The 17,032-nt window shown below is 50.4% G+C and overlaps 1 protein-coding gene across 3 annotated transcripts in view; it reads right to left on the bottom strand.

Moving 5' to 3' along the window:
• Nucleotides 1-17,032, bottom strand: part of MVB12B (multivesicular body subunit 12B) — a 194,157-nt gene that overhangs the window by 76,815 nt on the left and 100,310 nt on the right. For 2 of the 3 annotated variants that reach the window (XM_044926343.2, XM_045162319.1), the window contains exons 7-8: nt 6,783-6,877; nt 544-597 (exon numbers count right to left, since the gene is read on the bottom strand). In XM_044926343.2, the coding sequence (XP_044782278.1) occupies nt 544-597; nt 6,783-6,877 (149 nt within the window). The remainder of the gene's footprint in view (nt 1-543; nt 598-6,782; nt 6,878-17,032) is intronic. The other variant, XM_025261688.3, reaches the window with a different exon arrangement.

The following is a 17,032-nucleotide window of genomic DNA, read 5'->3' as shown; positions in this document are numbered from 1 at the left end:
TTCGAGCACCATTATTATAAATATATATATTTTTTCACTCCACTGAGGAATCTTCCCCATATGCTATCATCTGGGGCCCGTCAAACCCACGTTCCTCCCTTGGTTCCCTGCCTCCCCTCCCTCCAGCTCACCCCCCACCGCTCTGAGCAGTCCTAGGTGAGTCTGAAATCCTCAGTGGAGGATACATGAAAAGAGGTGGGCGGGGGGGTGGGGGGGAGGTCTGAAGTTCAAGGCCACAGAAGCCGCAAGAACATGTCCATTAATTCACAGGCCACAGAGGTAACTGTGAATGCAGAGGGTGACTAACATTTACTCTGGGGCTCCTGCTGGAAGCTAGCAGCCCTTCCCCAGCTTTGAGGTTGTGAACCCACCTGCAGGCTGGCACTCACCCACACATGTGACACCCACACAAAACACATGCAAACTCTGCAGCATAAACGTGGCATGTGGACGGCTGTTGGTCAGAACACCTCACACAAAAGAGAAGGGCATTTCTCATTTCTCACATGCCCGATTGTTTTAGTCTTTTGGTCGTTTTCCCACCTGGCATTAAAGTATCAAGTTTGTTTCTGACTTTCCTGGAGAGATTTTCTTCTCCTAATTGAAAGACAGAAATAACGCAATCACTAAAAATGAAAGGAAAACACATTCGTAATTGTTTGGTATGCTATAGACGAGTTTCTAAAGGATCACATTGTAAAACACACAGATTCTTTTTCTTTTCATAATAAGATGAAGAGCCGGTGGCAGAAATTTTATCCAGTTGGATGAAATATATAAATCATGAATTTCATAATACTGATAATTAAATGTCCATCTTCCAATTTAAATGAGGACTAGATTAAAACTGCATGGAGAAGGCTGATATTCAGAAATCATTAATTATTTTTAATTGCTTTGCGCTTTCCTGGTCTGATGTCAGAGTCACACAGCTGGTATGGGGTTCTGTGTTTCAGATAAAATCCCCCTTCTCTCTGAATGAGGGTTATGGCTACAGTGCCTGCTGATGGACTCGGGCTTGTCCATGCTCACATGCTTCCTGATGTCAAACATCTTGAAAACGGACTGGTTTTTAAGAGGGAACAGCTGTGGAAGGCAATAAGCTGGCTTTTCCACAATCAAAAAGAAAACCAAAAAGGGGGGAAAAAAACCCCCAAAACCTGAAAAACCCAGAATAGCTCAAGACAGGGTGACTGCACCCCCAGTTGGCCAGGTCGGCTCTGGGTTCTCTGGCTCTGTCTGGGGCAGCTCCACGCCCCTTTCACTCTCAAAAGTGATGACGTGGAAAATACATTAAGTGGTCGGCCTGGTACTGATGGACAGATGAAGACATCAGGCGCTAAAAGGTGCTTCCCCGCACCGTGTGGCCTCCATGCATTTCTGCGTGTGGCTCACCCTGAAACTGTGGGCTGTTTGAGAGTTTTGGCTTTATTACGTGCTAGTTTTAATATGCACCTGCTTTATTTTACTATTTTACACAACTATGTTGATTTTTTCAAAAGCAAGAAAAATAAGTTCTTTGGGAAAAAATTCTTCACGTGGAGCTATGAATCAGTTTATAACCACCACAAAAACAAAAGAACGTTACAGTGTCGTTTCCCTGTTCATGAAGTAAAACCTGCCATGAGACTGATGGGACACTCCTAGGTTGGAAAAAGCAATTCTGGGGTCTCTGAATTGAGCTGCTCGTTACAGGAACCCCGGGAATAGGAAACCCTCAAGGTGGACAGGACATCAGGGAGCTCCTCTTTCCTGACGTCCCCCAGGTCTCCAGCCCCTGGTCTGATGCCCAGCACAAGGACATGTCTTAAGAAACATCTCACTCGGGCTTCCCTGGTGGTCCAGTGGTTATGAACTCAACTGCCAATGCAGGGGACACTGGTTCGATCCCTGGTCGGGGATGATCCCACGTGCCTCGGAGCCCCTGGGCACTTGCGCCACAGTGACTGAAGCTGTGTGCCCTAGAGCCCCTCCTCCGCAACAAGAGAAGCCACTGCAATGAGAAGCGTGTGCGCGGCAACTAGAGCAGCCCCCACGCAGCTAGAGAAAGCCCGTGTGCAGCAATGACAACTCAGCGCAGTAAAAAAAATCACTGCATTCAACTTCCAAACATTTAGGGTTTCCAACACGAGTAGGTCACACTCTCTCGTTATCAAGCTCACTGAAAAGCGGCTCTTCTGTTGTTTCCAGCACCTTACAGGGCCCTCTCTATGAGGAAGAATTCATAAAAGGAATAGTTACGTTCTTCCCGAACAACTGGCTTGTTTCTATGTTGTCTATAAAAAGACTTGACTCTGGACCAAACCTGGAATCTCCCCTTCATGCAAAACCTCACCCAAGACTGCACCCTCCTCTGCTATCCTGTATTTTCATTCACTCCTGCTCTGCCCCTTCCATTTTCACTTCGCTAGCGTTTTCAGAGCTACCTTAAATCTTTCTGGAATAAGTGGAAGAGAAATGAGTAAGTGCTCAGACATCTAAGCATCAAAAAAAAAAAAAAAAAAAAATGATAAGAAAAAAAAAAAGGGAGGACACCACCACCTGGGACCAAAATAGAAGACTTTCAGGAGCAAGAAGACATTCTTTAAAAGAAAACGAACAGTCACTAGAAGTTCTGACAAGGAAACTTAGGAGCTGGGGCTCTGGGACAGAATCTAGAGAAATCAACACGGCCTTGAAGAGAGTCCCCCTGGGGGACAAGACCTTAAGGGCATCTAACCAAGGGAGACACAGCAGTGAGAACACGACCGGGAAAGCATGCGCCTGCCAGCTGCCATGGATCACAAGTGAGACCAGTTTAAAAAGTGGTTTGCCGACCCTAATATATGCGGGTTACAGAGTGGGCCACACCAGGCACCCACCGTTTTACTTCATCTACTCTTTCAAGGAAAACCACCCTCAAACCCTAGAGAGTGAATAACATGGAGATGGGGGATTTGAGGGGCAAGAAAGGTGAGGTGGCAGCAGGTGCATCCAGGTGCTTTCGGGCTCAGCTGGGGACTGGAGGGCCAGCAGACGCAGAGGATGGTCAGTGATCTCTGAGGAACATCAGTGGACATGAGGGTCCAGGGGATGGGACAACAGAGGACAATCATGTCCACAAAAAGGGACAAGAAGAAGCTATTGGTCTGTGGTCTGGAAGTGATTTCCATTAGAATTCGAAAGCACAGTATGAGTCTGTGAGAGTGTTAGTTGCTCAGTCGTGTCCGACTCTGCGACCCCATGGACTGTAGCCCACCAGGCTCCTCTGTGCATGGGATTCTCCAGGCAAGAAAACTGGAGTGCATCACCATTCTCTTCTCCACGGGATCTTCCTGACCCAAGGATCGAACCCAGGCTCTCCTGAATTGCAGGCAGATTCTTTACCATCTGAGCCATGGGGAAGTCCTTGTGAAGCACTCAGAGGAAGGCTTGTGAGCCCTCAGAAAAGACGGTGGCCACTTGGGAAGCTTCCCAAGACTGTGCTGAATTAACCCCAAGCCGGTATTTTTTATTACGGGAGTAACACGTGCTATCATAGAAAAGTGGGACACTGCAAAGAAACAAAAAGAAGAGCTGGAAAACCCAGTGAAAACCACTGTGAATGTCTTGTGTGTGTACGTTTCCAGGTCTGTGGATATATCCTTTAAAATGAGATCACACTGCACACTCCAGTTGTCACTTAGCAGTATTCATGCACACCTTTTTATCTAAATAAAAAATCTGTTTGATGCTTGAGAAGTTAAGGCCACTGTATGGAGGTTTCATAATTTAACCGACTTGCCTTTGTTTTAGACATTTAGGATATCCACCCCCCCCACACACCTCTTTTTTTGAGTTATTACATTTAAAAAGCAGCAGTGCTTGCCCTTGCGGATAAATCTTTTTTTGCACATCTGTAAGCATTCTCCAGAGGAAATTCCTGGAAGAGGAAGTGTGAGGATCAAAGTTGTGCTTCATGGCCATTCTGAGGAGGGTAATAGCTGGCAGAGAAGGGAGTAAGCATCTCAGGATTTTGGCACAGAGGCTTAGAAGTTCCTCACCCCAATTCTGTGGGCAGGAGAGAGCTACCCACGGGCTGGATGGTGGAGAATAGTTGGCACGCATCACTGATGGGATGCGTGGTACCCCAAATGGATGGGCGGATATGAATGCACAGCGAGACGGCACTGCTGAACTACACAGAGGACCTTGCGGAGATCGGCTGGGCTGCTCGGAGGCAGTGGCCCCAGCTGCTGGAGAGCTCAAACAGCATTTAGAATGATGGCGTCCCTGAGATGTCATAAAGGGTATTCCTGGGCAAGGTAGACATGAGCTAAAAGCTTTTCTTCCTCCCTCCCTTCCTCCCACAACTGTTTCAGGAGCACCTGTGTGTGCTGGGGACAGAGCTACACGTGGTCTGCACCCGATTCCCCAGCACTGTCACTCCCTTTGCAGGCAGGACACAGAGGAACTGTCTCAGTGAAAGCACAGAGGGGAGAGCCTAACAGGTACGCCCTTGGGAAAATATGCAAAAGTAAATATCACTTTAATAACCACATGTACAAATGAAATGTGGGCTGCTTTTAAAATTTCTAATTACCTTGTTTGGAAATCTACTTATCTTAGGAAGGGACTGCAAATGAAGGGAGCGGTAATCAAGTGTTTTCAGGAATGAACCAGAGCAGACCAGGAGTTTGTACCAAAGGCTCAGGGCCTGAGGTCTGCAGCGAACGTGTGCAGGGCTGGTTTAGAAGGAGAACAGTGTGGTGGCTTAATCCATTACTAGCAGAGCACCAGCCATTATGGCAGCAGGCACGGGGCCCGGGCTGGGCCTGCGGCACCCGCTGCCTTGACTGTTTCTGGAATAAACCTTTGAAACCTTAACTTCGCAACACCAAACTGAGACGTGCCATTCGGTGCCAAGCACCGTTGGAACGGGGGGGACGGCGGGGAGGGTGTCTCTGCTTCCCTCTAGCCAGATCGGCTTGCAGGCAGGCTGCTGGTGGGCGGGCAGGCTTCCCAGCTGCACCATGGTTGCCCAGTGCTGAGCTTGCAGGCCTTACGGAGCCAGCGGGCCCTGCAGGGCACGCCTGGCAGCCTCACAATGAAGCAGTCCTGGACCCTGGCAGAGCAATTTGGGGCCTGCAGCCACCGAGGAGGCCTGAGCTGCCTGCCGTCATGGGCTGCGGCCTCAACTACCTCTGTTTGGAAGATAAAATCCAATTGACTGCCACTTACATAAATGTAACAGGAAGTTCCTGAATGGCTTCCCCTGTGTCTTGAGGCTGTTACCTCGGTACTGCTAAACTAACAGCTGAAATGAACCCAGACAACACCTCATCAAAGCTGCGGGGCGAGGAAGCAGTGGTCCAGGGGCAGACAGGAACATTCCTGCCAAACCAGAGGAGATTTCACTCCGTGGGCCCTTCTCTGCAGAAATGTCAACAGCTGGGAAAGCCATCAGAGAACCCAGGTGAGGTGGGGGCAGCTGGACCCTGTGGCTGGAAAAAGATTTGCAAGCTGGAGGAGGGGGAAAAAGGCATCTGCTTTGGTTGAGCTGCCTGTATGTGCATTCAGAGCGGGATTTCACCCTGCTGGATTTCACAGGCCTGTTTTGCACCACTCTGCCACTAAGCATCTGGGGAAATATTCAGCTTTTCTACAAAATAGGTCATCTTTCCACACTTGTTATGCTCCTTGTCGACTCTGCTGAAATAGCCAGAGCGCAGAAGAAATTCTCCCTGGAGACGCTGCTCTCAGACAACATGCGCCCGCTCCCCTTGGGGACTCGGCTCCTGGCATGGGGCTAGGACGAGGGCTGTGGGGACCTCCCTGTCGCTCCCCTTTCCCGGCAGGAGTGCCACCCAGAAATGGAACAACTGGCCTTTGCTTATCCTTCCAAACCTATTAGGGAGCGATCATAACAAAGAAAAACGAATACTGACACGAATTATACCATTGTTCTATTTCATCTGTTTAGTACCCTGAAGTTGCAATTTTTAGAAAAAAAGATTACCTTTCAAATAACCGGTTCATTATGGTACATGAATGAATGCCATGTTCCCGTGTTCAAAACGTCACTCACCATTAGGGGTGTGCGCTGGTAAGTGGCACCGATGTGCCATTTCCCCCTGATACACCAAGGCCTCCGACTGGAGGCCCCTGTATAATCGGAGTCAAGTTCGTGGGTTTCCTCAACTCTTAGCAACTCCCCTGCACTGCCCGCCACCTAATGAATCTCAATTCCGTAATAAGGCTTTGTAAGTTTTTCCCTCTCTGGGTAAGGTGAAAAAGAAAACTGTGATGAAGTTCCTGCCAAGGTAACACTATCCATTTCAAGGCCGAGTTCAGAAATCACAGACTCAGATGACAGGGGTTGGGGGGAGCGGGAGGGAGGCCCCCCGTGTACCCTCTGGTCGCAAACCCGGTCTTGAGAAACGAGAGGCGAGGACAGATGTGGACAGGAGGGCAGGCGGCACCGGGCCTCGGATCTGCGCGGTCCCCGGTCCCTGCGGGGAACCTGGCTTGGACCTGGCAGGTGAACAATGTGGTCACTATTCTCTGAAACCTCCCTTCAAGCTTGCGAAACCCACACGCTGTTTTTCATCATTAGTTTCAAAACATGCTGAGGTTCTGGCCCTTCACTAAGTGCTGCAGAGACACGGAGGAAAGGGGAGGCCTGGACCCTGTGGGGAGCAGGCCCCTTGCAGGGGAAGAAAGAGCAACGAGACGCACAGGTGCCATTAGAAGTGAGACGCGCAGAGGGAGGTGGTGCCCGGGACACAGGCATGCTCGCTGGCCCTTGGCGGTGGCCCACCTACCTGAGATGGCATAGAGATTGGAGTGCTGGTATTCATAGTCAGCCCGAGTGCTGTTCCTGCCCCGGAAGGTAGCGGGGAGCGTGAGAGAGATGTGCCTGAGGAAGACAGAGGAGAGAAAAGGAGGTTACAGGGAGCATGGAGCAGTCCCCAAGGCTCAGAAAGCCCAGGTGCCACCATGAGCCCACAGCGCAGCAGGCCTCCATCTACCCAAGCAGCTCGAGTTCCCCAAGGAATTGAGAAGTGTCTGGACATCAGCAGCTACCTTTTCCATACACAGAAGGACATCCAAGAGGAAGAAAGGGTTTCCCAAGCCTTACATGATGTCCCAGGTGCCTGGAGGAGGCGGGTGACTTAACCCCGATCTCTGCTCACTGGGCAAAGCACACCAAGGGGACCAGGATGCTCAGCTCTGAACACAAGCCTCGGTTTGTCCCGTCATCTTGGTCCCATTACCCACCCAGGGGCTTCCACGCCTGTCCCAGGAAGCACTTGGTGAAGGAAGATGTTAGGGGTTATGACCAGATGAGCCCAGGAAACAAGGCCCACTGAGAATCAGAATGGCATGTTCCTCTGAATTCTGTGAGCGGCACACGTCCGCCTCAGGTGGCGGCACGGAGTAGATGCTCAGAAAGCACCTTCCATTGACCCAGTGTGTCTTTTATGGCACAGGTGTTGGCCATTAAGGCTCAACGCCCAGAGCGTAAGTGCATCCTCGTTCAAAGCATATAATCCATTTGGTGTGGTTATCAGCTGCCTTTTAGTGAATGCTGAGAAGAAAAGACGATGATAGTAGGAAAGACATTTAAAACCCAACAGGTCTGGGGGGCACAGTCACCCCTTCATGGTACGACTGGGGCTGGTTTGAAGTCACTCAGCGGCCTGAGCTCCAGTCACACAGTCATTCCCAAAACGGGAGAGGCTGGGATGGAGAGGACCGATCACATAAAGGAAGCTGACGTTCTGCACGCTGCCCTTTTCATACAACAAACACGTAGTCTTCTAGAACGGCTCTGGGAGGGAGGCGGGGCCTATTCTCACGGGGCCAGGAGGAGCAGAGGCCCTCCCAGGGCCAAGATGAAAGCTGAGGACTCTAAGTGAGGTGGCTGAGCTGTGGGGTGAGCCCTGAAGGTGAACACCGGTGCTGTCCGGTGCCGTCCGTCCGGCCGCTCGAGCAGGTGGCGGGGCCTTGCTGGGCACGGGGGGACCGGTGACACTTCACGTGAGGGGAGTATGCACAAGGCGCTGGGATGCATGTGCTGTGAACTTGCACTGCTGGCTCCTTCCTGATGAAAGGGCGACGTCGAGGCGAGCTCTTTCCACAAGGAGCTCCAGGCTACAGGGGACAGAAGGGCTGGAACAAGCTGGGGTGCACCAGGAGATGTGCTCCAAGGAGGATAAAATCTGTGCACTCAGCATGAAGGCGGGGGTGCAGGGCTTCCAGTGACAGCCCCTCTGAGCTGGATGTGGGTTACAGGAGGGGACAGGACCTACGTACGGGCAGTCAGGGAGCCACTCTGCTGCAGGGCTAGCGTGGGAAACAAAGCCACAGCCAGACAGGAAAGGCTGCCAGAAGCCACACTATGGGCTTTGGGATCTATCCGCTTGGATGAAGGTTCTCGAACTCTGTTCTGCTCGTCAGAGTGCAGAGGCAGTGCTCAAGGCACCTGGGAGCTCGCTAACAACACAGACTCAGCTCCCCGACCTGGGGAGTCTGTTCAGAGGCCTGGGGGGGTGCACCCTAGAAATCCCTGGAACCAGGCCAGCAGTGACTCTGAGGATGGGCTGGTTTGGGAACCCTGGCAGGGGGAGGAGAGCTTCAGAGGGTGGAAGCAGGTGATCGATGCCTCCGACCGCAGCACTCAGTGGGCGGAGCTGAGCAAACAGAAGAGTAAGTTCCTGACTGTGGTTGTGGTTGAGCAGAGCTGAAACAATGACAGGCGGCCCTGCGGAGAGGGTCGGCAGGCCCTGAGCGGGGGCCCCGGGCTCAGCAGATTCCCGGGTTCTCTCCTGGCTCTGCATACCGGCCCTGCAAGGCAGGAACCCAGCCTGGTGTAGAGTGAAAACGTGGGGACCTGGGTCGAATATCTTTAAGCATTTCAAGAGGGCAACAGCAGAGCCTTGAACCCAGTGTGGGGCCCTCCAGAACGGGGGCCTGTGCCATGTGCTGGCCACACGCTCATGCAGCTGGTGTGCCCCACGTGCTGGCGCTGCACCCACTGTACCCAGAGGGCTCTTCCAGGAGCCGGGGAAGAACTGAGCTTCAGCACTGCCATGCCCTGAGACCACTGAGCCCTGAAAGCCCTAAGAAGGTACGCCACACCTAACTAAGGACACACCACGCTGCTGGCATGGTGTGGCAGCACTCCAGGGCCCTTGCAGAGGAGGCAGGGTGTTGGCAGAACCTCAGACAACAGGGCAACCTGGGTGACAGCACGGGGGGGCCTCCTCCTTGGCTGAGTAGACAGAGCCAGACCAGCTAGATGGCCATCAGCCCTGGTCCAGTCAAACCAGACCTGGGGAGGGGGGACTCAGGGTGGCAGGACGGGCAGGGTCCTGCTTTTGCAGAGCTCCCCTACTGCAGATGGTGACTGCAGCCATGAAATTAAAAGACGCTTACTCCTTGGAATGCAAGTTATGATCAACCTAGACAGCATATTAAAAAGCAGAGACATCACTTTGCCAACAAAGGTCTGTCTAGTCAAGGCTATGGTTTTTCAGTAGTCATGTATGGATGTGAGAGTTGGACTATAAAGAAAGCTGAGTGCCGAAGAATTGATGCTTTTGAACTGTGGTGTTGGAGAAGACTCTTGAGAGTCCCTTGGATTGCAAGGAGATCCAACCAGTTCATCCTAAAGGAAATCAGTCCTGAATACTCATTGGGAGGGGTGATGTTGAAGCTGAAACTCCAATGCTTCAGCCACCTGATGTGAAGCGCCGACTCATTTGAAAAGACCCCGATGCTGGGAAAGATTGAAGGCAGGAGGAGAAGGGGACGACAGAGGATGAGATGGTTGGATGGCATCACCAACTCAATGGACATGAGTTTGAGTAAACTCTGGGAGTTGGTGATGGACAGGGAGGCCTGGGGTGCTGCAGTCCATGGGGTCACAAAGAGTTGGACACAACTGAGCAACTGAACTGAACCGAACCCTGTAGCAGGGGTCAGGGACATGCCACCAGGTTACAGGAGCCATGGCTGACGCGGGGCGAGTGGAAAGACTCTCCACGATACCCCAGGAAGTGCTGTTCCCCCTGGGAGCTGGGGATGGGGGGCAAGGAGGGGCTCTGGGGTAACTCCTAAGCAGCAGGAGGTCTGGCTGAGGAGAGGGGCTTGGAAGGAGGTGGGGGTGGCTAGGGCCTGAAGCCAGCTGAAGAGAGCACTTTGGGGTCACTGCACGCAGGGCCCTGCACAAGTTCTGACTTTACCCTCAAGAGTTTTAAGCTGAGAAGGGATAAGCTCCAATTAACAACTTTAGAAGATTACCTCCCTGTGGGAAAGTGAGGGGGAAAAATTGAGATGTACTGTAGATGGGAAGAGAGCAGCCAATCTTTATGAGGGTTATCATGGAACTGCAAGCAGTTATGCAGCACCTACTGTGTGCAGACTCAATGCTTCCCACCCAAATCTCCTGCTGTGATCCTCTAAACAGACAGTTCCAGGGGGATTCTATGGCCCACAGAACTTAAGAAGTGTAGATCAGAGAATCAAGCTGCCTGGCTCTACAGCTGCCCCATCCACAAGGACTTCTCCGTCCAAGCTTGCCTGCCTTTCGAGGGCATCAGATTTTGCCTGGCTGACCCCATCCTGCAGACCGCAACCCCCTCCCCTCTGCCCCCACCCTGGGACCTGGTTCTCTTTCCCCCTCGCAGATGGCCCTTCCTGGCTCCTCTTCTACTTTGCAGGGCCTGCTGTTGGCAAGGGTTTGGTTTAGCTCTCTTCTCACCCCACCCACTTTCCCTGGGCAGCCTAACCGGCACCTGTACCCTGGTTTGAGCCATCCTCACACACCAGCCACCTCTTCAGACACTCCTGTCACTCCTGCCTCCACCAGAAAGCGAGAAAGTTGTGATTCTCTGGGTCTGCCTTGGCCTGATCCTTCGTCCACCCTGCTCCTTCCTCCTGCGGTCTCCACTTCCTCCTTACTTCCTCTCCAAACTCCTATTGGTCCTTTAAGACTCTGTCTGAGCATCCTCGTTTGGTAAAAACCCTTCCTGGGCTTGTCCCGGGGGGGACTGGGTACCTGGATGTCCTCTCTCACTCCGGTTGTCCCAAGACACGTCAAGGAAAAGGCCAACTCTCATCAAGTTGGTACCCCATTTTTTAGGACAGGTTCTTCCCCAGGGCAGACGATCACTGAACAATTAAGAGTGCTGAACCGACTCCACTAAAACCCCTGGGTCTTTTTGGACACGAACTGCTGTTGCCTCTACTACTGCATTTCTGCCTGTGGGCTTGGTCAGTTAGGCTCAGAGGTCTCTAGGAGACCCATGACACCACACACCCCACTCCCCGACACTACAGAGAAAAACAGGTCAGGTGTAAGAAGTCAGTGGTGGCAGTGACCAGGAATTCACAAGGGAAAAAAAGAAAGAAAGGTTCTGAACACTATACAACAGGCAGACAATGTGGGGCTGATGCAGTTAAGTGGGAAATTCCAAGAGAATTCAAGTCACAGGCCTGACTCTTTTAGAGGCTAATTGCTCAACAGGAATCCATCCAACTGAAGTCAAGTCACCAAAAGCTTCAGCTCTGGTGGCTGATAGCCACCAGGTGGGGAGGGAGTTTTAGGGCAGCAATCTGAGCAGCAAGAAGACCCCCGGCCAGAGAGGGCTGAAGGGAGGAGACCCCACATAACAAACAGCTGCTTTGGCATCATCACTTCTCTGGTTACTGGACACAGGGAGGAAGGGGCATGGGGACAGGAGGCCACAAAGGTACATCAAGGTCTCCTGTTAATGAGAGTGGACAGTTCGGGCTGAGGGGACAGGGCACCCGTGGTTTAAATCCAATGAAGGAGGAGTGACCCAGGGGCTCGGTGTCAGATCAGCCTGGAAGTGAGGATGGGCAGGACTGGCCCAGTGGTCAGCTGAACCTCAGAGCTCAACGAGAGTCTTAATTCCTCAGCGTCTGGTGGGAGCCCACCTGCCAGGCACTGGGCTGAGTTCCTCCATGGACATCACCTGCCTGATCCTCTCAGCAAACTTTTTAGGTAGGAACAATCACTTATAGGTCCTCCAAGGCAAAGCTGACAGAGAGTGAGCCAGAATTCATGAAAAGGTGGGTCCACGAGTCCCCTGGGGGTCACCATCAGCATCTCAGAAGTCACCCTGATGGACCATCTTCACCGTCCATACACAGGCTGAGATCACTCAACCAGGAAACTGGGATCCACCTGGGAAAGCGATGGTGCCGGGGACCCAACCTCTCTGCCACTTGCTAGCTCAGTGACCCTGACGACTGGTCACAGTCAATCTAACTTGGTAACAAGGGAAGAGCTACATACAGATGTGGACAACCAACGGCCCAACCATCTACCTGGGAAGGCAGAGCAGGTGCGGTGGTGAAGACTACCGACCCCAATGTCCAGCCGACACAGGTTCAAATCCCAGTGCCAGCAGCAGGAGCTGGGTGCCCTTCATCATGGGCGGGCTGCCTCCCAGCGCACAGATGCAGGCAGAGCCGACAGCATAGAACCGGCATGTGCTGAGCGCATGGGAGCACAACTCCTATCTTGATTTCTTCCCCTTCCTGCTTCCCTGGCGTTAAGTCCCATTCATGAGGGCCTTGGGTCTCCCCTGGTGGCTCAGAGGGTAAAGAATCTGCCTGCAATATGGGAGACCTGGGTTCGATCCCTGGATGGGCAGATCCCCTGGAGAAGGGCATGGCTACCCACTCCAGTATTCTTGCCTGGAGAATCCCATGGATAGAGGAGCCTGAGGGGCTACAGTCCATGGGGTCGCAAAGCGTCAGACATGACTGAGCGACTAACAGTTTCACGAGGGCCTCAATACAGGACTATGACAACACATCTGTACCTTCCCTCTGTACTAGAAGGAAATCTGAGCCCCGTTCCGCCCATGGTTGCCAGGCCCTGCCAGTTCTCCGGTTCTGGCCCATCCCTCCTCTCTGCTCTGGTCTTGGTGGTGGTCCCAGCACTCACACCCTGCAGCCTCACCCCCTGCCTTTGGTCCTCCCCTCCTCACTCTCATTCCTGCTTTGGGGCTTTGCACTTGCTGTTTCCTCCTGTGGGAGGCACCCCGCCTCCCCTGTGGCTCTCCCATCAGTTCCCCGTTCTGCAGAGCCCTTCCAGCTCTGTAGGACTGTCGATCTGTTTACACGCCACCAGAATATGATCTCCATGGCGCTTTCTACCACATCCACAGTGTCTACAACTGTGGCCAGCACACAGCAGGCATTTAAGAAAACATTAGGGAGAACCCTACAAGATCACCCAATGCTGCTGAAAAAATGAATGACTCTGACTCTGACCTGCAATTAGAGATCACTGGGGAGGGCTTCCCACTGTCTTTTCATCCCTGGGGCTGGGCTGGGTAATAGTTTGGAAAATGTGACTATTTCTGATTCATGAATATTTTTATGCAAACAAGAATTACATTCATCATGGCACTGCTTACAAAGCCAAAAAACTTGAGTCAAATTAGAGATCAAATAGGGGACTACTTAAAAAATTATTGTACAGCCATCTGATAAAATGTTTTAGTCACTTGAAATATTTTAGAAGACTAATAGCCTGGGCCCATGCCCATTACCATAACCATCTACTGAGAAAAAAATATATAAAATCCTTATTTTTACACTTGGAATTGTAATCAGTTAACCCAACACTCTGTGGCTTATTTTCCATAACCTGATTGTCTAATGAGATTGAAGGAATGCCCGACTCATGACACTGGGGGTTACTGGAGGAGGAAAGAAAGAGCCAGGCACTTCAGTAGATCATGGCACTAAATGCTCAGGTGTTCCGAAGTACCTCAGCCTAGGGGAGTTACACGAGTTGGTACTCGACGGCATCAAACAAAGCTGAGAAGTCTGTGGACACGATGCGAGCTGGGGCCCCCCCAGACGGCAGTTTCACTGGAGTCATTTCAATGGACCCCAAGCTATTGATCACTTTGTGATCCCTCCAGACCACTCTCTATTGATCTAGAAGAGTACACTTTAGATTTTAAGTGTGTTCATAAAGATTACCAGCAGACCAAGGAGAAGCAAACCCAAGAACTCATGAGACTGGCTCTATCTTGGGGGTCACCTGGGGATGAAGACCCTCGGCTATCATCCCCAGTAGGTTCTGGACCACTGGCACAGGGCACTGACCATTAGAGGCCAACAATTTCTGCCTCTTGACTCAAATAATGGATCATGATCCCAAAATCTGTTCAGTCACTGGAGAATTCCAACTAGAACAGCCCTTGAATCCTGGGGGAGCTTTACCAAGCTCCCCACCATGGCCCCTGCCTCCAGGACAGCCCAGAGGAGACCAGGTACACCCCGAGAGCCATCACGTCTGTCTGCAGGGGCCCCGGCTGTTCTGTAACAAATAGGTCAGCATCGCACGTGCTGCCAACGACAGCTCCTGCTAAATAGAGGCTGAGGGAAATTTCATTTTTCTCCCCCAAGTCAGTCTTTGGCACCTTATTCAATTAACATGGCCACTAAGCCGCAGACAGCTCCATATAAAAGCCCTTCAGTTATAGAATACATTTTATTATGTGACAATAGTTGCCAGTACGATTTATTTCCTTTGATGGGATTCTGCTTTTTCCTTGTTAATTTAAATCTGTATTTTCTCGTGCTGATTCCAGGTCTGTGTGAATTTTTAAAATGTTGCTATTAATCTTCTGAACCCAGTGGCCACATGCAATGAAGATGGCCCTGCCCAGGCAGCCACGATGCCCGCTCTCCTCTCAGACCGTCAGAGGGCAGCGCCGAGGGGCCAGTGGCTGCTGGAACGGCAGAGGCGGCCTCGTGGTTAGAGATGGATGCTACTTTTATGTCCCACCCCCTACATGCACCCTTGCAACCAATGCACTCTGTGGTGTTAAAATCACAATTGCCATTGTTTTCTGCTGTACTTTAAACTAAGACTACCGTCTGGCAGCAGTTTCCCGAGTGTGCTCTGGGGGCCTCCGGGGGCTCCTCAGACTCAGGGAGCCCACCGGGTCATCGCTACTTTCATAATAAGATGACACCACTGGTCTTTTGCCTGCTTATCCTCAAACAGTGAAAGTGAAGTCGCTCAGTCGTGTCCAACTCTTTGCAACCCCATGGACTGTAGCCTACCAGGCTTCTCCATCCAAGGGATTTTCCAGGCAAGAATACCGGAGTGGGTTGCCATTTCCTTCTCCATCCTCACAAGTAGGCAGAAAAAATTTCCAGAAGCTGTGTGACTCCTGAGGCTGTCATCACTCTGGTGTTTGCATAGGTAGTCTCATGTTTTACATTTTTCTGAATTTTAATTTTTATAAGGTAAATATAGACTAGGCTTCTCTGGTGACTCAGTGGTAAAGACTCTGCCTGCAATGCAGGGGATGCAGGTTCAATCCCTGGGTTGGGAAGATCCCCTGGAGAAGGAAAATCCCATGGACAGAGGAGCCTGGTGGGCTACAGTGCATGGGGTGGCAAGAGAGTCGGACATGACATAGCAACTAAATAATGACAACAATAAATATAGATATATATAACCTACATAAACAAAAATTAGTCTTAATTCTCAATTTGTTTTTCCCCAGCAAGAGGGAATCCTCAGTTTTTAAGACCTTGGGACTTCTTTGGCAGTCCAATGGTTAAGACTCCACCTTCCAATGCAGGGGGTGCAGGTTTGACCCCTCATCAGGGAGCCAAGATTCCACATGCCTCAAGGCCAAAAAAAAACAACAACAACCCAGAACATAAGCAACAGAAGCAATATTGTAACAAATTCAATAAGCTTTAAAAATGGTCCACATCAAGACAAACAAACAAAAGTCCTAGACCAAAAGGTTTGAAAACTACTAATAGGGGATAATGTGTTAACCATAACTCTACAGAAGACTCAACATCCGGCCAGTGGGGCGGAGGCAGATGTCTGGTTGTACGACCTCTGGGTCAGAATGTTGCCCAGACATAAGCCTCCTGAGTCAGAATGACAAGGCTACTCTAGATTTTTAAACAGCATTTCCCCCAGTGGACATAAGTTTGAGCAAACTCTGGGTGATAGAGAGAGACAGGGAAGCCTGGCGTGCTGCAGTCCATAGGGTAGCAAAGAGCTGGACACAACTGAGTGACTGAACAACAACAATCCCCTCCATAATGAGAAGTATCATTTGCTTACTCACTTTCCTGGTATAAAGAATTGTTAGTTGAAAATACTTAAAAGAATGAAAAAAAATTCAAACTAGGAGGGTGAAATGATACATGTCTTAAAAATATAACAGTACTATATGACTTGTAGGGCCAGTGATAGCTTCAGCTAGCCTCCGGTCACCAAGGGTCTACAAAAGCTAACGAGAATAGAGAAAGGTAATGAAGATTCGGAAGATGAATCATTCAAATAACGAGTGCCCAGGAGAGATGAGGGGAGGAGGCATGCACACAGCCTGCCCTTTGGCCAATACCCAGTCTACAAATACATCTCCTTGTGAGGGCCTGTAAAAAAAGTGTCACACAAGAGGAAAAGAACATTACCTCTGGGAAAAAAATTTCCTGTAGGATGTAGAAAAAGCTATCTGCATTAGAAATAATGCAGAAATAAAATCCCTCAAAACTAAATCAGCAGCATCATGGATAAACCCCTGCCCCTCTTGAATTTCCAGAATGCAGAGAAAGAAAGAAAACAAAGATGATCATGATGAGGAAAAATATGATAAATGTGGAAAACAAAGACCAACCTAAACATTCCAGGTATTAGAAAGAAATTAGAACAATTAAAAGTGAAAACCAAAAAAAAAATACTGAAAGCTTGCCTGATTAAAAACCAACCAACTCACAAACAACAAAATATAGAAGCCAACATGGTTTCCAAGATTCTAAGCAAAAATCAATAAAGAGACTCAGAGCTAAATAAATCCCGATTTCAAGACTACGTAACTTCAAGACTTAGTGTAAAGCTACGGTAATCAAGACAGTGTGGTATTGGCATTAACACAGACATACAGATCAATAGAACAGATGGAGAGTCCAAAAATAGACCTACACATACATGATCAACTGATTTTCAACAAAGGTGCCAAGACAATTCAGTGGGGAAATA

Source organism: Bubalus bubalis, chromosome 12 (genome assembly GCF_019923935.1).
Source record: "Bubalus bubalis isolate 160015118507 breed Murrah chromosome 12, NDDB_SH_1, whole genome shotgun sequence".
Taxonomy (NCBI): domain Eukaryota; kingdom Metazoa; phylum Chordata; class Mammalia; order Artiodactyla; family Bovidae; genus Bubalus; species Bubalus bubalis.
This window is presented reverse-complemented; position numbering and strand designations above follow the sequence as displayed.